The following is a 24,250-nucleotide window of genomic DNA, read 5'->3' as shown; positions in this document are numbered from 1 at the left end:
AAGCCTTGCCAGAGTAGGGTTAATTGAGAATGGGAGAAGAAATGAATCTAGTGAGTATGGACCCCTCTCTGGGCTGTATCTCAAAGTGGAAGAAAGAAAGTGGGCAGTACCTGGAGAGGCAAATGAGATCAAGAGAACAGATTCTTTGTTTTTTTTTAAGGTAGGAGAGATAACAGCATGTTTGCATGCCAAAGGATATGATCCAAAAGAGATAAGAATTGATACCATAGAAAGAACTGCTGGAGGAATGCCCTTGGCCCCATGTCAGGTATATTCATGCAGAAGTGGTTCTCTTACCAAGCTTTCCTATTTTGGGAATTCTAATGTCTTCTAGAATCAGCTACTGTCAGTAATTCAATTATTTATGAAACACTGCATTAATTATGAAAACATGAGTGCTATTTCATTGGTTAAATTATTGGCATAAATAATTACTAAAGCGTTTGAAAAAAAGTTGTACCAAACTCTTGAAACAAGATGTCCAAGGGGATTCTGATTCCTTTAGTGACCTAATCAAGCACCCTTAGAAGCCCTTTCCCCTTCTGTTTCCTTTTCACTTCTTTGTGCTTTATGAACCAGTATCATGTTTTACTACCTTACGGGGCACTTTACCAAAAATTTATCTTTCTGAATTCATGCTCAATTTCATCAAATGCCCTTATGTGCACATACAACTTAGTTTCTTAAAGTCTTCAAAAATGGAATCTATGGGAGGTATAGCATACGAGAATGTGCTCAAGGGATTTTATTTTCCCAAAGCTATTGCCGTAGTTTTTTTGGCAGCAAAACTATATATACTGAACTAATTAAACATTTAAAACACACTGTTAGGCCATTTAGAACCACATTCTGAAGGTTAATTAAAAAAAAAAAAAAAAATGAGAAAAAGCCAGGAAAAATCTTTACCGTGGAGAGTTTTGTTGTATGAGTCAAGAATCACAAAATGTTTTATATTAGCTTTAATTACTTTGCTCTACTAACCAGAAGACATTAACACCATGTTAGATTTACTGCCAAGTTATATAGTATATACAAAAAAAGAAGAAAAAAAAATTTTTTTTTTTCCACATCCAAATCTCAATGAGATTTGACTGGTAAAGGCGGTGCTACACAGGAGGACTCTAGTTTTCATTACCCTAAAGGTGAAATGATGGACAAAAAAACTTAAATCAGGATTCCATATAATAGAAAATATACAAAGTCAAACATAAAGAAATGCTTCTTATTTCACCTAAAGATTGCGAGCTAAATTTAAGAGCGTATATGTCAGTCTACTTTGAATAATTATCAAATTCTGTAAGTGGTGATTTTGTTTTATGAAACAAATTCTGTAAGTGGTGAAATGTTAAGAGGCTAGTGCCATGAATGAAAAAACTCATCATTATGGGAACCAAATCCCTAAAAGTGAAAGCTGGAAATCTGGGAGGCAAGCCAGCTCCAAACTCTGCTTTCATTCTGAAGATGTGGCAATCTAGAGACCCTGAGTTTCTACTTTGATGATAGTGTAAGGCACTAGGGATGGGAGATTGGCCAGAGCTTGGCCAAAGATGGGGAATCTAATAGGAAACACCTCATAAAGCTGTAAGGTTAAGAGCTATGCCCTCATTATAATGAAGAAATATGGAAGGGATAGCTAGTTAACTGGAAAGACCCTAGAGATATATGGAAACTTAAAAAAAAAAAAAAAAAACTAAGCAACCAATAAATCAAAAAGAAATTATAATCAATATGGCTAAAACTAAACAATTAAAATACTATGTGTATCATAGATGGCATAGTTATCTAGTGCTGCTATAACAGAAATACCACAAATGGATGGCTTTCACAAACAGAAATTTATTTTCTCACACTTTATGAAGCTAGACGTCTGAATTCATGGTGCCTGCTCTAGGGGAAGGCTTTCTCTCTCTGTCGGCTCTGGAGGACAGAGCTTCTGCTCCCGGGTCATCTTCATGTGGCCTGGCATCTCTCTTCCCCCATCTCTGCTGTCTAGATTGCTTGTTTAATCTCTTTTATATCTCAAAAGAGATTGACTCAAAATACTCCTTAATCCTGCCTTATTAACATAACAAACATAACCTAATCCTGCCCCATTAACTTAACAAGCACAACCCATTCACAAATGGGATTATAACCACAGGCAGAAGTTAAGATTTACAATACATCCTAATTGAGGAGCTACAATTCAGTCTATAATATTCCACCCTTTGCCCCCCATTCATCCTCTTGCCACATGTAAAACACGTTCACCCCATCACATCACCCCCAAAGCCTTAAATTAACTCTAAGTCCAAAATCTTATCTTTTGATTTAACTAAATCAAATACATGATCAGGAACCAATGGTACTGAAGGAATAAGTCCAAGCTGCTCTGAAGGCATTGGCAAAAAACAAGGCTCCAGAAATTGATGGACTATCAATTGAGATGTTTCAACAAACAGATGCAGCGCTGGAGGTGCTCACTCGTCTATGCCAAGAAATATGGAAGACAGCTTCCTGGCCAACTGACTGGAAAAGATCCATATTTACGCCTATTCCCAAGAAAAGTGATCAAACCAAATGTGGAAATTATAGAACAATATCATTATTATCACATACAAGCAAAATTCTGCTGAAGATCATTAAAAAATGGCTGGAGCAGTATATCGACAGGGAACTGCCAGAAATTCAGGCTGGTTTCAGAAGAGGACGTAGAACCAGGGATATCATTGCTGATGTCAGAAGGATCCTGTCTGCAAGCAGAGAATACCAGAAGGATGTTTACCTGTGTTTTATTGACTATACGAAGGCATTCGATTGTGTGGATATTAACAAGTTATGGATAACGTTGTGAAGAATGGGAATTCCAGAACACTTAATTATGCTCATGAGGAACCTTTATATAGATCAAGGGCAGTTGTCCGAACAGAACAAGGGGATACTGATTGGTTTAAAGTCAGGAAAGGTGTGCGTCAGGGTTGTATTCTATCACCATACCTATTCAATCCGTATGCTGAGCAAATAATCTGAGAAGCTGGACTATATGAAGAAGAATAGGGCATCAGGATTGGAGGAAGACTCATTAACAACCTGCATTATGCAGATGACATAACCTTGCTTGCTGAAAGTTAAGTGGACTTGAAACACTTACTAATGAAGATCAAAGACCACAGCCTTCAGTATGGATTCCACCTCAACATAAAGAAAACAAAAATCCTCACAACTGGACCAATGAGCAACATCATGATAAATGAGAAAAAATTGAAGTTGTCAAGGATATCATTTTATTTGGATCCACAATCATCAGCCATGAAAGCAGCAGTTGAGAAATCAAAAGACATATTGCATTGGGTAAATCTGCTGCAAAGAAAGGACCTCTTTAAAATGTTGAAGAGCAAAGATGTCACCTTGAAGACTAAGGTGCGCCTGACCCAAGCCATGGTATTTCCAATCGCATCATATGCATGTGAAAGCTGGACAATGAATAAGGAAGACCGAAGAAGAATTGACGCCTTTGAATTGTGTTGGCGAAGAATATTGCATATACCATGGACTGCAAAAAGAACGAACAAATCTGTCTTAGAAGAAGTACAGCCAGAATGCTCCTTAGAAGCAAGGATGGCGAGACTGCGTCTTACATACTTTGGACATGTTGTCAGGAGGGATCAGTCCCTGGAGAAGGACATCACGCATGGTAGAATACAGGGTCAGTGGAAAAGAGGAAGACCCTCAACGAGGTGGATTGACACAGTGGCTGCAACAATGAGCTCAAACATAACAAGGATTGTAAGGATGGCTCAGGACTGGGCAGTGTTTCGTTCAGTTGTGCATAGGGTTGCTATGAGTCAGAACCAACTCGACAGCACCTAACGACAACAACAACAAATCAGATACAGGTGCAATTTTAGGTATGTTCAATCCTGGAGCAAAATTCCCCTTCATCTGTGAACCTGTAAAATCTAGACTACAAATATCTGTTTCCAAAGTACAATGGTGCAACAGGCACATGGTAGACCTTTCCATTACAAATGGGAGAAATTAGAGGGAAAGAAGGTTTAATGGGCACCTAGCAAGTCCAAAACCCAGCAGAACAATTTGCATTAGCTCTGTGACACCATCTGGGCAATGGCCCTGCCCTCCAGACTCTGGGTGTTGACCATACTCTCTAGACTCTGGGTGGAGGACCCTCTGCCTTGGGCTTCAGGCTTGCCTTCCAGTCCCACTGGGGTGGTAATTCTACTCCCATGGCTATGGGCAGCCCCATTCTCCTGTCCACTGAGTGGTGACCCCACCCCCTCACAGACCCAGCAGGCCCTGTTCTTCTGCCCTTTGGGCATGGCAGCCCCACTCCCTCAGCCTTGGGTGGCAGCCCCATCCCCCCTCCCCCCTGCACACCTTAAAGGCAGCCTCACACTGCAGAAGCGAGTTAGTGAAGATTCAACTCTTTGAAACCTAGGAGGCTGTGCCCCACCCTTTGAGATCCAGGAGACTGTGGGCCCACCCTTTGAAACTGAGAAGGTGCTGCTTTCCATGCTCCTTCCAACAGTTCTGCTGATCTCCAGGGATGGTCCTTTTCTTTTCTTGGAGGACAACAGGTGTAGCTCCTTTGGCCTGTTTCTTGCCTGTAGGATTCCAAGAACCAGACAGCCTTCTCTCCTTTGTTCTTTCTCTGTCCGCTTTAGTCTAAGCTAATGAGTTTTCTACTGTGGTGGTTGGTCAGATCCACCAGTCACAGGCTTTAACCTCTTTGACAGAAGTTTGTGTAACCAAGCACTTGGTGAACATTCTAAGACACGTGTCCTTAGTTTGTGTGACAGAATTTTCCAAATCTTTAAGTTCTGTTTCATTTTGCATGGTTCATTTTTAAGTCCATCTCTTTCCTCTCACGTTTTACTATAAGTGGCAAGGAGAAACCACATGGCCCCTTTAAGATCTTGCTTAGTAATCTCATCAGCCAGATATTCAAGTTTATCACTTACAAATTCTACCTTCCACCAAACATTTGAACATAATTCATGGAAGTTCTTTGCCACTGTGAAAGACGCACTGCCCTTCCTCCACTATCCAATCATATCTTCATCAATTCCTTTTAAAGCCTCACCAGAAGCACATTTTACATCCTCATTTCTAGCTACAATCTGCTGCTGGTGCCATATGTATTCTCTAAGATGATAGAGACTTTTTCTCTATAGCTCTCCTCACTTTCTTCTGAGCCCTCACCAGAATTGACTTTGATGTCCATAATTCTAACAATACCTTCAAGGCTATCTAGGCTTTTACTTTTAGGCACTTTAAAACTCTTCCATCCTCCACCCATTACCCAATTCCAAAATGGCTTCCACATTTTAGGTATCTGTTAGAGCAGGACCCCTCTTTCCAGTACCAAATTCTGTCTTAGTTATTTAGTGCTGCTTGCTACAATAGAAATACCACAAATGGGTGGTTTAACAAACAGAAATTTCTCTCAGTTTAGGAGGTCAAAAGTCCAAATTCAGGGTAACAGCTCTAGGTGGAGGTTTTATCTCTCTGTTGGCTCTGGAGGAAGGTCCTTGTCTCCTTGAGCTTCTGCTCCTGGGCAATCTCCACATAGCTCAGCATCCTTCTTCCCCCATCTCTATTTCTCCCATGCTTATTTAATCTTTTTTATATCTCAAAAGAGATTGACTCAAGATACACCCTAATCTTGCCTTATTAACATAAAAAACATAACCTAATCATGCCTCATTAACAAAATAAACACAACCCATTCACAAATGATATTATAACCACAGGCAGAGGTTAGAATTTACAACACATATTTTTGGTGGACACAATTCAATCCGTAACAGCCACTATCACCATTCTTATTCAGCACTACTCTGAAAGTCCTAGAAAGTATAGCAAGACATAGAAAAGAAATAAAAGATATAAGAATTAGAAAGAGACTGAATCAAAATTGTCTTTATTTTGAATATATACAATTATCTACACAGAAAACACAAAAGAAACTATAAGTAAATTATAAGAATTTATATGACATCTTAAGAAGTAGCTGGATATAAAATAAATATATAAACCTTAAATTGCAACAGTTAGAAAAATGCAAATTTTAAAAGGCAGTACTCACAGTGAAAAGAAAAATGAAGTACCATATTTTTGAGGCAAATAATGCACAACTTTTCTGTTTGTTTGCCAATGGCTCCCTCCTCCAGTAAGAAATTTTTGTAAGTGTGTTATGCTAATTAATTTTTACAGCAACATGTAAAAAAAATTAGCATAGCATGCTTACAAAAATACCTCGAGGTGGAGGAAGCCGCTGGCAAACAAATGTAGAAGGCGCAAAGTATTTTCACAGAAACATAGTAACTAGAAATTTAATCCCAAGGAGCTATGGTGGTGTAGTGGTTAAGCACTAGGCTGCTAATGAAAAGGTCAGCTGTTCAAACCCACCAGCAGCTCTGTAGGAGAAAGATGTGGCAGTCTGCTTCTGTAAGGATTTATAGCCTTGGATATCCTGTGGAGCAGTTTTACTCTGTCCTATAGGGTCACTATGAGTCAGAATCGACTAGATGGCACATAACGACAACAAAGAAATAAAGCCCACACGCATAGACATGGAAGTCTTTTGTAAAGAAAATTAGAAAATGTGTTAAAGAACAGCAGTAGGAGCCCTGGTGGCACAATGGTTAAGTGATTGGTTGCCAAACGAAAGGTTGGAGACTCACACCCACCCAGGAGCTTCCCGGGAAAAAGACCTGGCAATCTGCTCCCCTAAAAATTACAGCCTAGAAAATCCTACAGGGCAGAGGTCAACTCTGGAATAAGGCTGCTATAAGCTGAAATAGATTCAACATCACCTAACAACAACATAGACATAGTAAAGGAAATTCATCATTCATCAATGTTGGTAGATACGTAGACCCATCATCATAAAAATGTTCTCTCCAAATTGATCTATAGATTCATTGTGATGTCAACTAAAATCCCAATTTTAATCCCAATTAGAATAACAATTCTCTTAGAATTGGACGAGCTGCTTCTAAAACTCGTATGTAAAAACAAAGGGCCACAGAGTCTCTCTTATTATAAAACCGGAATCATTAAGATAATACGGAACCAGAGGAATTATAGATAAATAGATAAACAGAACCAAACAAACTCATACACACATGGAAAAATAACTAATGGCAGAAAACACGCTCTAAACAAATAAAGAAAGGCTGTTCAACAGATTGTGCTAGGACACTTGGTAATGGATATGGCGGGGGGAGATGAAATTGGATACCTACTTCACACCCAACACCAAAATCAATTCCAGGTACATGAAATTCTTAAATAAGAAAGGCAAGTTTTAGAAGACAATATAGATAATCTTTAGGTCTTTGAGGTAGAAAAGAATTTCTTTTAAAAAAGCTGAAATCAAAAAAGGAAAAGACTGATTTAAAAAAACTGACTCCATTAAAATTAAAACGCCAATTCTTTAAAAGATATCATAGAGTGAAAAGATAAGCCACAATCTGGGAGAATATATTTTTTAAACACAAAGCTGCAAGAGAGTCTTATATGGTAGCCACTAGCCACCTGTGGCTATTTTAATTAAAACTAAATAAAATTAAAATTTTAATTACTCAGTAGCTTTTTTTTTTTTTCTGGCCACATTTCAAGAGTTCATTAGCCACGCATAGGTACTGGCTGCTTGATTAGACAGCAAGATATAGAACATCTCCTTCAATACAGAAAGCTCTCGGACAGTGCTGATCTACAATATGTATAGAATTTTTAAATTCCTAAAATAAACAGACAAATAACTCAAAAGAAAAATAGGTAAAGGGTAGTGACAGGCATTTCACAGAACAGAAAAACACAAAAATGTACCATAAACATGTACAAATCCATTTCGCCCTCATTAGTAATCGGAGTCAAACAAAACCCCGTAATATACCATTTCAGACACCTCGAATTGGGAAAAAACTAAAAATCAGACAATACCAAGTACTAAAGAGGAAGCAAATTGGCAAATTTTTAATACACTGCTTGTAGGCGGGTAGCAGTTTGGCATTATCTATCCAGTCATGTTGAACATTCTGGTACCTTAAGGCAACAATTCCATTCAAGAGAAGGAATTCTCAACCTCAGGTGAACAATCCCTCCTCCCACCTAAGGCATTTGTGTGTGTGGACTATAAGCGTATAAACGTATGTGCACATGCATGCATGCATACGTATGCGCACACGCGCGCGCGCACACACACACAAACAAAACATTTTAATGGCATTTACTGGGCAGGGGCCAGGAATACTAAAATTATTGGAATTAAAAGAACAGTCTCATCCAAACTATGCACAGAGAGATATGAACAAAAAAGTTTGCAATATTTTGTTCACAATATCAAAACAGTGGAAAACAACCCAAACGTCATCACTATAGAATGGAAAAATAAATTGCATACAATGGAATACCAGAAAAATTGAAAATAAATGACCTTTAACGATATATAGCAACATGAGTGACTCTAAGGAACATAACGAGGAGTAAAAGCAGCAAGATATATTAATATAGCAATATGCTTTGAATTTTTATAAGGATCAAAACAGCAAAAATAAAATAGTTTATTATTTGGGGATATGTATGTATGCAAAACTTAAAAAAAAAAAGGCAAGGTAATGGTTAACAAAAAATCAGGATAGGGTTACCTCTGGGAGCAGATCACACAACAGCCTTCTAAATAACTGGTAAATGTTTTATTTCTTTAATCTATACATTATGTTTTATACACTTTGCATGTTTGATATATTTCACAATTTTTTAAAAAAAGCTTAATTACTTACTAGCTGGAACACTTGAACTTTCTGAACTTCATTAATAATAACAATGCCACCAACTTCACGGAGTTGTTCCATAGTTCAAAGGAGATATGGCATAACGAAGTGATATCAAATTATTCAGGAAATATGCAAATGTAAGCTGATGTTGTTGTATGTTATATACTAAAAGGGTCTGGAAATCACGTTGTAGAAGCAGAAATGATTTAAGGCCTGTGTAAACTGAAATTTTGCCTAAATAATACAAGACATGATCATTATCACCAAATACTAGATGGAAAAGAGGCATGAGATCTATTTGTTCAGAATTCTTCCAGAGGGCAGAACCAGGACTAATAAAGTTAAAAAAAAAAAAAAAAAAAGTGGTGCCGTTGTCAGGCGCTTGGCTGCTAACTGAAAGCTCAGTAGTTCGAACCCACCGGTTGCTCCACAGGAGAAAGATGTGGCAGTCTGCTTCCGTAAAGATTATAGCTCTGGTAATCCTATGCGGCAGTTCTACTCTGTCCTATAGGGTTGATATGAGTCGGATCTGTTTTGGTTTGAGTCAAGAGCATTTAAGAGAGAGCTTTTTGACAACAGAGACAGTTCAGAACAGCTGAGAACAGACTATGTGACAACTCTCCTTCACCTGAACTATCAGATAAAGATAAGAGCTTAGCAGAGACTTCTGTTTTGGAAGAAAACATGAATTTTTCAAATAAACTCTGTTAAAATAAAAATGCAGACAATATAGCTTTGTGTTCAACTCATTTGGAAAACTAGCTCTCCTACTTAATAGTAGGATACTTAAACAAAATTTAATAATAATAATACTTTAAATATTTTTATAATATGTTATGATATTATTATATAATATAAATGCTACAATAATAATACTTTAAATTTCATAATAAATAATACTTAAATGAAATTTTGGGTAATTTATTTTGCCTCTTGGAGCTTTAATTTCCTCATCTGTGAGAAGAATAATATCTTTCTTTCAGGGTTATTTTGGAAAATCAATGTGATAATATATTAAAATAGCCTTGCACCAGTGTTCCAAAAAAATGTTCAATAAGCTGCTATAATTAAAAAAAACTTCTTATTGAAGGCTTCCAAATTTGTTCTTTGCTATGTAATTAAGGCAATGATATTAGTCCAAGAAAACACAACAACTTTCACGTTTGAGAACAGCAGAAGGAAGAACTTGTATCTGTTACTTCAAAGAAAGCAGCAAAGCTGATATCCCTGGGTCAGTTTCTTTAAAACGTTATCAAATGGCCTTTGGTCTTCCCAAAAGTTTTCCTCGAACATATCTTCTCCCATAAAACCAGCTTTAAATTTCATGACCCTAAAGCACTTTCCAATTTGCCGGAATAAAAATTAAGACAGGAATTATGAAGATAAAACTTGATAACAGCAAACCACATCATATTCACTATAATTTCAGGTAATTAGGTTTTGTTTTGTTTTGTTTTTAATTCTAAAGCTGAGAAAAACCACACATACATAACTGCTTAGGTCCTGGAAACGTAACTTGCAGAAACAAATAAGAAAGGTCACTCTCTATAAACAGGAAATGCTGAACTTCGAGATTAAACCACAGTAATTTCTTATAACTAAATAACTATCCTATAAATAACTTCACTCTAATGTTGCCTGCAAAGCTTTTTTTTCTCGTATAGCACTTCTGAGGTTCAGATCAAGTCAAGCTGTTCTCCATGAATAAAAATAGGCAGCATATCAAAGAGTTTAAATTATTGTGTATTTCACCATAGTTATCTTTTTATTCTGTGGAAGCACTCTCTGCTACAGCATCTGGTTTTTAGCTTGAGCATGTTTTTTAACTTACGTTTCAAACCAAGCTTCAAATTACCAGTTGACGGTCACATACTGTAATGAAGTTGGTGGATTAGCTGAAATTAAAACCCAGAATCCTCTTTACCACCCTTCTTTTCAAGCAGATCAATTATTTATGACCCAGTTCACCAACACTATGTTTTAATTTAGGAGGCAGTCCATTTGAAGCCAGCTATAAATAAAGTAAACAGAATCTGGCTTGGAAACTTTTTGGCCCCACAGAGCACTGAAAGAAGATGGGTATAAAGCAGCAAAAGGAGAATACAAGAAAAGAGGAAAGAAAAAGAAAGGAAAAAAAGGCACCAGCATTTGCTGAACTGCTTCTGTATCAGGACCTTCCACATAGACGATTTCATTTTATACTCACCTAATTTTACATAACTTCATTTAATTCTCACAACCCCATGAAGCAGATATTATGTTCCCCTTATGAGGAGCCCTGGTGGTGCAGTGGTTAGGAACTCGGCTGCTAACCAATAGGTCAGCAGCAGTTTGAATCCACCAGCTGCTCCTTGGAAACCCTATGGGGCAGTTTTACTCTATCCTATAGCATCGCTATGAGTCGGAATCGACTCAGTGACAATGGATTTTTTATCTAAGATTGAGAAACTGAAGCTTAGAAGCCTAAATCATTCATCTGAGGTCAAAAAGTAATTAGGAAAACCAAAATTTAAACTGGGGTTTGTTGGATTCCAAAGCCTGAGCACTCTCTTCTTTATTATAAGAAACAACATCTTATATTTTAAAATTTGAACAGTTTCTGAATCTTCAAAACAACAAAAAGAAATTCAATAATACTTGAAACCCTGGTGGCATAGTGGTGAAGTCCTTGGCTTCTAACCAAAAAGGCAGCAGTCTGAAGCTACTAGCTGTTCCTTGGGAACTCTATGGAGCAGTTCTACTCTGTCCTACAGAGTTGCTATGAGTTAGAATCAACTCAACGGCAACAGGTTTTTTTTCCCAAAGTATAACATGAATAACAGAAAACCAGCCACGTAACCATGGTTTCAACTTTTTCTGAGAACCTAAAGTGTGCAGTTGTCACCATAATGTTTAAGATGTCTTTGTATAGGTGCATTTATAAGGTGGCATTGTACAGACAGAACAACAAGAAACCACAAGTGGAAATCACTTGGAAAGAGAGATGAAGCCACCTCCAAAAGCAAAGCAAAGACAGAGAATGTCAAGGACTCCACAGCCTCTCACCTGCTGTACTTCACTTTCTCCGTTGGAGATTTTCTCAGTGTACACAAAGGAATTGAATATCCGCTGCAATGAAAAGAAAATGAACAGACGTTAGATTTTCTAAATAAGACAGCCATTTTCTTTGTGGGAATGTGTGTGAATAATTTGTTTACAACAAAAACAGAATCAAGTAGAAAAAATTTAATTAAAATATGACAATTTTACACAGAGAAATCCAAATATCAGCCAAAGTCAACCCTGCTTATATAAGCAAGACCCAGGCACTTCTGTAGTGAAATAAACCAGATGTTACACTATATTTTTCATTTTCAAAAACACATTTAATTATAGATTTCCGGAGCCCATGCCATCTTATCCGACTGGTAAATCTGACAAAGTTGTGTTTCTCGTTTAAATCCTACACTCCCTGAATGCTGTAATTGTTTACAGACGCTAAAACCTAATGTAATAAAGCTCTTTAAAAAGGACTCTTTCCATATTCTCTCAAGTCTCTGTTCAGTCACTACCTAACCAATATTATCTATCACTTCCGTTACTCAAGCACCCCCTCAGGAGAGTAACGTAATAGGACTTGCCAAATATGCGTGGCCTTAAGAGAAGATCCAGTCCTTACATGCCAGGAAATATGACAACCCTGCCAAGGCATTAGCCTAAACTATGGCACACAAATACACACATTCTTCCACTGGTCTCTGCAGTACCCAACTCCTCCCAACATTGCCTGTATTTAATATGTCTCTGAGGACTTACAACTTTACAAAACGCTACGTCACTGAACAATCGCTACGAACTAAAAAATGAGAATCCAAGATACATATCTGAGAGAGGGGCACAAGAGAGCGGCAGCCTCATCGCTTATCCTAAAGCTTTAAAGATACCACTGGAACTCTCCAGATGAGAAGGGAGTCAGACCTAGAGATGCCAGCCAAAATTTCCATTTTCCTTTCTATCCTCTTGCCAAGGGTTTGTCAGCATCTGGGACAGCCTCTCAGACAGCCTAACACACCTGCATGGTTGTGGTGAGGAAGACAAGTGCCAAGTTCATCAAGGGCTGTAGAATCTAAACAGAGTGCAAATGAAGGAAGATCAAGGTGCTGGGGCAAACTTGGGAAGAATTGGGGTGGAATTACAGTTGGAAAATTATAATTACAAATTATCACGGTGCCTCCCACCATTCTCCAAAGTGCCACTCATTCATTCAACAGATATGTACTGCCCCTTTCTTCCCTCAAAATGGCTTTGCTGATAGAAAAGTCTTTATTGCAAATTTCTAATAAGGAAGATAAGGACACTGATGTTGACTAATACTTATTGCATGGGGTAGGCACCGTTCTAAGTATGTTCCTTCTGCTTATTTAAGTCTTGCAAAACCCTTTTGCAATAGGTACCATTATTATCACCGTTATATAGATGAGACACTGAAGATATTTACTGAGGGCCTTGAGGCCTACAATGTGTGTCACATGCATATGTTATTCAATCTTTATACAAACTTACTGTGGCTTTAGAGATGAAAACTAAGACTCTGAGAGCTTAAGAAACTTATCCAAAATCACTTGGCAAGGCTGGGATTTGAACCCAGGCACTGTAACTCCAGATCTGGTGTTTTATCTCTATTGCTTCCTAGGAATTTGCTACCTCATTGCTTGACACATATAAAAAATCATTGTCAGGGTCTAATACCTGAATATAATGCAGATTAAAAATCCCTTATTTGTAATTTCAAAATTTAAAAAGCTCTGAATATCAAAAGTTTTTGTCATTTGTCAGCAAAACATGATATAACCTTAACTTCTTTGGTGGTAATTCCTAACTTGAACTGATATGTATTTATATTCTTTATTAAACCATTTAGTGTGGGACTCATGTGTTTTGCTGTGGATGCATTAAGGCATTTGATTATAAGAATCTGCTCCAGATCTCAATGGAGATGTTTTATAATCAAGTGGCATCAGGATTCTGAATGCTAAAGTACACCAGTATTTCAGAAAAGGGGTTTTAAACCTATACATTCCCATTCCTACAATTCTCGATTCCCAGTTTTCTGGTGAACACCATAGTTGATTAGATTATGATGATCTGAGGAGCTGTGCTCTATTGCTAGCCGAAAGGTTGACATTTCGAACCCACCCAGCAGCTCCATGGAAGAAAGGCCTGGCAATCTGCTTCTGTTAAGATTACAGCAAAGAAAACCCTATGGAGCAGTTCTACTCTACAACACATGGGGTCACCATGAGTCGGAATCAACTCAATGTCAACTAACAACCACAAGTAGCTGGGACAATGTCTAACACATCACTACATCCACACTCCCAGGCTCTATTCTAATTTTCATACAAAAACTGTTCAACACCAAAAGTACATCTTTATTAAAAATTAACATAATCCATGTAGTGTCTCCAGATCCTGGTGAATGTGATGATTTCCTATTTCCTTTCTGGCAGTGATATTCCAGTTCATGCAGTATCTGTCTTCTCCTGGAAGGTGCTATCCCAAGAGGTGACTGACAGGCGATGCATAAACAACTCCAGGGAAACAAACCAGGCCCACCCTGTTCAAGCCAACACCCACGAAAGGCCCAATATAAGGAAGAAAATCAGCTCTCTCACCTTTTTTACAATGAAGATTGGTTCCCTGGTAGTAACAAGGAATGTATGCCGAGAAGGCCATGTTTTCGCAAGGCTGTGTTTTGGTTCCTATATTAGTCATACATTATCATAACAATTATTGTTATTGTTGGGTGCCATCAAGTCAATTCTGACTCATAGAAACTCCATGTGACAGAGTAGAACTGCCCCATAGGGTCTCCTAGGCTGTAATCTTTACTGGAGCAGATTGCCAGGTCTTTCTCTTGCAGAGCGTCTAGGTGGGTTCAAACTGCCAACCTTTTGTTTAGCAGCCGAGCACTTAACCATTGTGCCACCGGGGTCCCCATGATTATTAATAATGGTCGCTAATATTTTTATATTTTTATGTCGATCTTTTTATGGCTTCCAAAGCATTTTTCTATTCTCTGCCCCTAATAAATGTGGGTAAGTAAAAGAACGTTTAAAAAAGCAAAGAACATTCAAAAAGCTTATATGTGAGCAATGGCGATTCTGTAAGTCTACCTGTTGTATACATCTTCTAAGCACCCCATTAATGAAAGATGGCCTGTAAGAATCATAGTTTGGGGCTATCATCAAAACTATTCCCTGCTCCTCCTTCTTTTTCTAGAAAAAATAATAACCTTAGCAAACCAGGCCAGTAGAACCTATACAAGTAACTCATGCATGACATAACCGTTCAACCATGTCTGGTGCAGGCTTAAAAGTTCAGGCTCATGTGCGCACTTGAGATCTCCAGGTATAGAGTGAGTTTTCCACTATGCTCACAACGTGGTCAGGACACAGTTATCTTTCACAAAACCCAGGGCCTGGTAAGGCCTGGCTCTCAGGGCCTAGTCTGTTATAGTTTACAATTTCATATAAATAAATAATCTCAGTTTGATCCTCAGAAGAACCCTGTGTGGTGGTAGGGAGACGGGTTCGAAACCACACGTTACAGATTTAAAAAAAAAACCAAGACTCAAAAGTTAGAAAATTTGTCACAGGTAAAAAATTGAAGTACGGAGGCTTGAACCTAGATCGTGAGTTAAAAATGGGTATTGCGTTTTAGGAAAACTATTAAACTCATTCACATCACTATTTTTTTTTTTTTTCAGGATAAACCAAACCCATTGCCATCGAGTTCATTCCGACTCACAGAGACTCTATATGACAGAGTAGAACTGCCCGTACACTTTCCAAGGCTGTAAACGTTCACGGAAGCAGACTGCTACAGCTTTCTCCTTCGGAGCGGCTGGTGGGTTCAAACCGCCTGTTAGCGGCTGAGCGCATAACCACTGCGCCACCACAGCTCCTTCTGGTTCAGCTAGGAGTCCAAAAAAAAACCTGTTGCAGTGGAGTCAATTCCAATTCATAATGACCCTGTAGGCCAGAGTAGAACTGCCCCGCAGGGTTTCTGAGGCTGTAATCTTCCCGAAAGCAGACTGCCACAGCTCTCTCCTATGGAGAGGCTAGTGGGTTCAAGCTACCAACCTTTTTGGTTAGCTACTGAGTGCTCTAGGGAAATTAATATCTGAATATAGAAAAACATGAGGAGTTGAGTTCTTTTCTCCTCATTTTACTTTAAGCAAGATATAATGTGCTGGCACAACCTCACCCATGTGACCAATGTCAGGAGTAATTAAAAGGGCCAGCAAAGGTTTTACTTTTTTATTACTTTCCATTTGCTATGTGAACCTGTGAAAAGAATACGACACAGTTTTTTTTTTTTGTTTTGTTTTGTTTTTTGAGGTGGAGGGAGAAGGACTGTTTTTAATTTGATAGCCAGTATTCCAAATGATATACCTAGCTGACATTTTGGTGACCTCGGCGTAGAGTCTTCCTGGTTGTTAGAGGACATGGATATGGCAAGGAAAAGATTTCCTCCAAAATGAAAACGATGAGTGATCCCGCCAGGTCAGGTCCTCAGCCCTCGGGATGATTCACTCACAGTAACAGGGTGAGGGAATGGGCGGGCGGGCAGGCAGGCGGGGCGGGTAGCCGGCATTCTATTCTACTCTTCAAGTTGTCACTTTCCCTTATCCCAACTCTCTGGAGGACCAAAGGAATTCCAGCAATTTGAACTCTTAATCTGAACACAACCCAGGGGGAGTCAGGAGTTACTCTGCTCAATTTACAAGTCCCAGGAAGTAAAGGCAAAGATATTCCCCACCTCTGCCTGTGACTCTTTCTCGTTCTTAAAAGTTCTTTTTGAGTACTAAAAGTAAAAATATGCTTTACTGTATACTAAACAGACCATTCAAATTGATAGGGGGTTACAAAAAGTTATTTTAAGTAGAACTATTTCACTAAAGTCTCTTCATTTTTTACATTTATTTCCACAATCAAAAGAAAACAACGAAATGTCTTATTCTCACACTCATGAGAACTGAGTACTCTGATCTAAAGAAAAAGCAACCTTTCTCTCATTAATACACACACTTTGACAAACTGGCAGTATCTTCTCCAGTAAATTATATGCATGTTCTATGACCTAGCAATTCTCACTCTTGGTATATGCCTAATAGAAATGTCCTCATGTGTTCACCAAAAGACATGTACAAGGATGTTCACAGCAGCACTTCTCATAATAACCCCAAACTGGAAAATACCCAAATGTCTATCAGCAATAGAATAAAAAACAAATAAATTGTGGTGTCTTTACAATGTTATATTCAGCAGGGAGAATGAACAAACAATCGCAACATGCATCAACATGGATGAATCTCACAAACACAATGCTGAGCGAAAGAATCCAGACACCAGGATACAAACTGTACAATTCCATTTATATCACGTTCAGAAACAAGCAAAACTAGCCTATCCTGTTAGAAGTCAGGATAGGGCTTAGTTACCCTTTGTGGAGAGTGAGGGGGCTTTTAGAATGCTGTGGGAAATGTTGTTTCTTTATCTGGGTGTTACAGAGATGTGTTCACTTTTGTGAGACTTCATCAAGCTGTACACTTACAATTGTGCACTTTTCCGTATGTGTGCTATACTTCGATATATTTACTTTAAACATACATTCTAGGTAGTCTCTTTAAAATATATCAAAGTCAAATGTTTTCATAGATTTTTCAAACTGTTTATGCATTTAAAAAGAAAGAGCAAGGACCCACTAACTGGGCTATTATAATACTCAAAGAAAAATCTAAAACTCAATCCATAATCTATATAAAATTACAACTGTACCAACTGGAGAGTCACCTAGCAGTGCGCAGATAAGGCTTCCTGAGCCTTCCCTGAGGCTACATATTAATTGCGCCCTCATACTGTAAGTACATACATTTACTAAGTCTTCAGCTCCCATTCAATGGAACTGTACAAACCTGAATTTTCAGCAAGAAAAAAGGTATCTTTAACAGAATTTCATGCAACCTGGAGGCTCTAAATTTATATAACAAAACTTAATCAAATCTCCTCTCCTTGCATATACCAGTGCTTTTATTACCTAAGCACTGCCTTCTTCTTCATTCTCAAAAGAGGAGGTTCGATCCCTCATCCCCAAAAGAGGAGGTTCAACCCAAATTAGTTAAATTTGGGGTTAAAAGTTAGCCTTATAATAGTTGAAGACAGTTCTCCCTACCTCCACTCCAAGAGAGAAAAACATTTTTTAAAAGAGGACAAACATCTTGAAAAGCAATTTGTAAAACAAGTTCCTCTATGTTTTACGTCTCTGTTATGGGCTGTACCTTAGTCCTTCCTGTCCCCACTGCACTGACCCACTATCTCCTCCCCTCCCAAATCTCTCCATTTAATTGGGCCTGCCATCAAGATGGCAAGCGAATTCCACTTTGCTGGAACCAGAACAATTACTAGTGTTAATAAGATAGTCGGTCCAGACTGTTGCCCCCACCTTCACTCCTCCAACAGATCTGCCACATTTTAACTAGGTGTTTGAATGAATGCTATGGTAGAATACAGGAAACCCTAGTGGCATAGTGGTTAAGTGCTACAGCTGCTAGCCAAAGGGTCAGCAGTTTGAATCCACCAGGTGCTCCTTGGAAACTCTATGAGGTAGTTCTGCTCTGTCCCATCGACTCGATGGAAGTGGGTTTTTGTTTTTGTTTTTATAGTAGAATATCACACCGAAGAAATGAATACTTCTATATCCCTAATGAGATTCTATTGCTTTTCCCCAGTCTTTGCTAAGGAAATGCAAGACTGAATTTTTATTCAAAAGCTTATTCTCTTGCTATTTACAGGTCTCTGTAGCAAGCCAGTTCAGGCTGACAAGTTCACTAATAGCTTCATTCAGTTCTACTTTTGTTTCTATGATTTTAGGCATTGCGTCCAGAGGGAAGGAAAATATAGATCACAACTGTTATCTCAAAAAGCTGACCAACACTAACCACTGAAAAAGAAAAGTGCCATTGTTTAAGCAAGCTCCAACCATGACTGGGCTGAGAACTTAATTTGAGTATTTCAGAAAGAAAACATATGCATGACTTTATTCTCCCCTAAGCACACCCCCATGAATAATCTTTGACCAGGTTTTAAGGAATCCCTCCTGCCCAGAAGATTAGACACCGTCTGATTTTTACCAGACTATTTAACCTAACACTGTGAAACATGTGGAAGGTCCAGAAAAATGACGTTCTCTGAGGAGGTTGATCATACTGCATTCTGAGGTCACAAATCTGTTGCTATAAATCTCAGTCATTTTCTTAATCTCTAAACTTGCTCATACTGGATACAGGTGGCTTAAGAAAATAGTTTGCCAATAATATTCAAAAGGCCATCACTAAAACAAAAATTGGAAATAACCTAAATGTACAACAGTAGGGGTCCAATGAAATTACTCTTCATTCAATCAAAAACATATTGTGCAGATATTAAAAGTAGGTTTACAATGATTCGTTAACAAGGAATGCTTAAGAATATTTTTAAAGCAGTATTTAAATACACATATATTTTTGTAATCATGTGGGGTGACTACAAATAATTATGTATGTGTTATCCAGGGTTTGGCACTGATTCAAGTGGTTTACAACACATCAGCTCATTTAATATTCACAATAATCTCCTCATAGTAATTACTATGTTCTCATTTTACAGGTAAGGAGACTGAGGTTCTGAGAGATTAAGTAACTCACCCAAAAACCCGTTGCTGTTGAGTCGATTCCGACTCACTGAGACCCTATAGGACAGAGCAGAACTGCCCCACAGAGTTTCCAAGGAGTGCCTGGTGGATTTCAACTGCTGACCTTTTGGTTAGCAGCCGCAGCACTTAACCCCTAAACCACCAGGGTTTCCTAACTTACCCAAAGTGGACCATTATTAAGTGGTAAAATCTGCCTTATTCCAAGTTTACGTATATTCCTCTATGCCAGCATCCTCTTAATAGAGAAAACCTGTAAAAATCTAGAATTGACTAAAATAGTAACAGGGCTTGTCTGTGAATAATGAATCTAGAATATATTTTCCTTCTACTTTTTTTGTTTTTTCATTTTTCCAAATCTCAAAATTCAGCACATATTATGCTTAAAATGGGAAAAGGCAAACATTACTTTTCAAAGTTCTCATACTCAAAAAACGACACAGATCCAAAGTTGTAACTAAATTCTACAAAGAGCCATTTGCACTGAGTCACCACCTCAAGAGCTTTCAGAAGAGAAAATAAACGCAGGGGCTTATATTTGGCCCTTACTATAAAAACTATATCTTGAATATCACAGTGACTTGCAACAAACAGGGCTATCCCAGTTTTATAACAAAGGGAAATGCTTAGATACTGAAAACCATGGCAGAGGAAGAGGCCTAGGTTGGGAATTAAAACAAAACTAATCAGTGACACAATAGATGACCTTGTGCAAATGGTATCCTGGGCACACATGTCCTGGCCGACAGACTTCCTTATTTTGTTTAAGGTTGCTATGAATAAGGATTTAAAAAAAAAACAAACCTGTTGCTGTCAAGTCAATTCTGACTCACAGCGACCCTATAGGACAGAGCAAAACTGCCCCATAGGGTTTCCAAGGCTGTGATCTTTACAGAAGCCGATTTCCACATCTTTCTCCAGAGGAGTGGCTGGTGGGTTTGAACTGCGGACCTTTTGGTTAGAGCCAAGCACCCCTGCGCCTCCAGAGCTCCTTGATGATGGTAACAGCTAATGTTTCTATAGTGCTTACTACCTGTCAGGCATCAGGTACTTTACATATATTAACTCATTTAATCTCATAAATATGAAGGTGAATTTATATAAATATGCAGTAAAAACATTATGAACGCATACCATTATGACGGTTATTCTAACATACCATAATAGCTACTCTATTATTCTACTCTAAGATAGCTAATCTATTAAAAATGTATTAAGAATAGTCTCTTAGTGAGTTATTCTATAATAGTTGGAAGTATTAGAGAGAGAGAAAAACCACATCTGTTGCCATCTAATACCTGGAAAAGTACCTGCATAGTTTATTTACCAACTTAAATCCCAGCTCATTCTTAACAGCCTCCTGCCGATGGTAACTTCTCCCTTCTCTAAACTTCTGCAGCTAAGACAATCTACGTTACGACGAATTTTGTAAAAAGGTAACGGACCTTATTTACTTTTTCTAATCATAAAATATGCTCACTTTTGAAAATTTGAAAATTACTTAATAAGAAGGAAAAAAATCTACTGTCAGATTACTCAGTGAAAGCCAACTATTGTTCACATTTTACTTTATTTCCCTCCAGTCTTTTTTGAGCTGTAGGTCCTAAAATTTTGTGCATTCTTTGACAACTGGTTCATGCCATATATTTTTTTTGATCCCCATGACACCTAGCACTGCAGTACATTGCACACAGTAAACACACATGAGCATTTGTGAATGGATTCATGTAGACATTAGATCATTATTTTGGTTGGTTACAGAATATACTAATGACAAAAGAAGATATTTTCCTCTTCTCTCAACAATGTATTAACAAAGTCTTTTTGTCCCCCCTGTTTTTCCCTTCCTGTCATTTTTACGCTCTAGTATACAAATACAAACACATACACACAGAGAAACACCACTGGCAAAACAAGCACTTCAAATTCACAAAGGAACTCAAATTATGAATTCCTTAGCCTGATGGCAGTTAACTTTAACACCCTTCTCAACCAATATGAGCTGTGAATAGTAAGAATGCATGAGGGAGAGTCACAAGTTGGTGTCACCTTTACAAAGGGCTGCTTGTTTTGGTCCACCCCACCCCTCAAAAGAAATTACAGGGAAAAAGAAAAAGCCTGCATTCTGATTGAGCAGGGAAAATCTAAAGCAATAATCTCAGCAAGCCAAGTTTCTAGTTTTGATCACTTGATTTCCTGTTGTAGCATTCAAAAACAGGAGAGTGGGTGGGTAAACATGAACTCAGAGAACAAAGGCAAGCAAAACAAGACGGAAACACTTCCCTAAATGCAATAAAGGTTCTGAAGGCTTATTGGGTTTTTCGGTTGTTGTTGTTTTGGCTTTCAAAGGGGGTAAGAGGGAAAAAGGCAAGTAAATCAGTTCCACATGTTGGAAAGATTCAGCCTTTAGCCAATGTAACTTGACTATAAGTAATATTCATGACAATGCACATGGCAGCCTCTCAGAAATGGAAAGTCGAGTCGCCCAAAAGCTTAAATGCAAAGCAGATGGTGCCAAATTTCCACTCCCCTACTTCCACTCTTCCTAACTCTTAAATCCCCTGCCCCCACCCTCCAGATCTCCATTAAGGCATTTTTTTTTCACCTTGAAAGAAAAAAAATTGTGATGTTTAATGGCTCTGCTTTTCTTCTTGAGGGTGGCACTTTATGTGCATAAGTATTCAATATTCAGTGCTCTGTGTGTGCACACATGTGCGCACACACCCGTACAAATGCTCAGGTCTCTAGGAATACATCCATTAAAGACAAAGGGAACTGGAAACCTTGAAATGCTTAACCTTCCAGACTTAAGCGACTGATGTTTAATTGATAGCTCAGTCAATCAATCGTGTCCTTTCTGAAGGAGTTAGAAGCCATGTAAAATACGGTCCATAGCCTTAAGGAGCTCACTCTCTAGTTGGGAGAAGAAACTAAGAATAAAGAATAAGTAACAGTGAGCAATATAAAGCCGACTCCATATGAACTCAGTATATTTGGCACAAACCCAAAGTGCTGTCAGACTTCAGCAGAGGGGAGACTCTGAAGAGATGGGACTTGGGCTCAACTGCTAAAGCTAAGATTAAAAGAGGAAGAAAGAACAAGAGCTTGGGTGAAAGCGTTTCAAAAAATTCACAAAGAGAGGCTGACACACAGTATGCATTCATAAAGAAAATATTTATTAAGCTCCCACTTTCGGCCAGATATTCTTCAAGATGCTAAGGGATGTAAGAATGACCACAGGCAAAAACCCCTGCCAGGGTGGACCTTACATTCTAGGCTCCTTGGCATCGGAAGGAGTTCCTGGGTGGTGCAATTAATGTGCTGGGCAGCTAATAGACAGGTTGGAGGTTTGAGTCCACTCAGAGGCTCCTCCAAAGAAAGGCCTGGCAATCTGCTTACAAAAAAATCAGTCATTGGAAGTTCTATGGAGCACACTTCTACTCTGACACACATCGGGTCGCCCTACATTGGAATCAACTTGGCGGCATCTGGTTTGGTATCAGAAAACCCTTACAAAGGACTTAATAAGCATTGGCCCATAAACTTGGAAGTGGGTGTTAACAGATAAGGATGCTGTTTCTTTCCTGGAAATGCTAACATTCTAAAGAGAGACCCCAAAGTCAATAATTATGATGCAGAGTAATATGTGGAAATAGAAAGCTTCCTAAGGGGAGCCGCTGGAAATAAAACTGAACTAAAAATGGAGTAGAAAGGATGCGGCTTGGGCTGTGGAGGCTTTTAAAGCCAGGGAGAGGAGTTGGATTTTACACACACAGTAGGAACTCAGTAAATATTCTTTGAACAGGTAAGTGAATAAATGAATATTCGCCCAGAAATAAAGAGCTGTTAAAAGGCTTTCTAGCTGGGGAGTGACATGGTGAAATAGATGCTTTAGGAATGTTTACATTCCACGCGCTCAAAACCATGCACCCACTTCACTGAACTGTTCCTACTCAACAAGAAGGAAATTTCGTCCATTTAGAAACCAGTTACCATCCCAAGGGTCCTCGACAACTTTAAGAACCAAACGAACTGGATCGTCTTCTAACATGACACTTGACCTTGAGGGAGAGTTTTATTCAATTTTGTAATCCCTATTTTTTTTTTTTTTTTTATAGAGCTTGAATGGAACAGTATTAGGGAATGACGCTGAGAAATACTTGTTCAATAAAATAATTTAATGAAGCGTAACTGCTGATTTGGGGGCAAAAACACAGCTGCAATGTTGCATTACGAGATGACTAATCTTTGGTATTTCAAAATATGCTATTGTGATGCTGTCTGGATATTTTGCAAGTCCTACATGAAATGTTCATTTATACCATATTGAGAGAGACAATTTTTAATAAATGCAATTCTGGTATATTCTTTTATTTAAAACCAAACCAAAAACCAAACCCATTGCCATCAAGTCAATTCCAACTCATAGCAACCTTACAGGACAGAACAGAGCTGCCCCATATGCTTTCCAATGAGTGCCTAGTGGATTCGAACTGCTGACCTTTTGGTTACCAGCCATAGCTCTTAATCACTACACTTTTTTTTTTTTTCAGTAGAATCATTAAATAAATAAACTAAAAATAAAAACTTATAACAATACCTAAACAACTAATAATGTCATATTTCAGTTCTAATTAAACTAGCTCTCTGGCCCAGCAAAGTCATTTAACATCACTAGGCCTCATTTCTTCACCTATAATATGGGAAAGTAGGTTAGATTATATAAAACACTGTGATCC

At 38.3% G+C, this 24,250-nt stretch overlaps 1 protein-coding gene across 3 annotated transcripts in view; it reads right to left on the bottom strand.

Annotated features, from left to right (window-relative positions):
- CACHD1 (cache domain containing 1) overlaps positions 1-24,250 on the bottom strand; it is a 295,097-nt gene that overhangs the window by 172,223 nt on the left and 98,624 nt on the right. For all 3 annotated transcript variants that reach the window (XM_049879478.1, XM_049879479.1, XM_049879480.1), the window contains one exon: positions 11,826-11,888. In XM_049879478.1, the coding sequence (XP_049735435.1) occupies positions 11,826-11,888 (63 nt within the window). The remainder of the gene's footprint in view (positions 1-11,825; positions 11,889-24,250) is intronic.

The sequence above is a fragment of the Elephas maximus genome, chromosome 3 (assembly GCF_024166365.1).
Source record: "Elephas maximus indicus isolate mEleMax1 chromosome 3, mEleMax1 primary haplotype, whole genome shotgun sequence".
NCBI classification, from domain to species: Eukaryota; Metazoa; Chordata; class Mammalia; order Proboscidea; family Elephantidae; genus Elephas; species Elephas maximus.
This window is presented reverse-complemented; position numbering and strand designations above follow the sequence as displayed.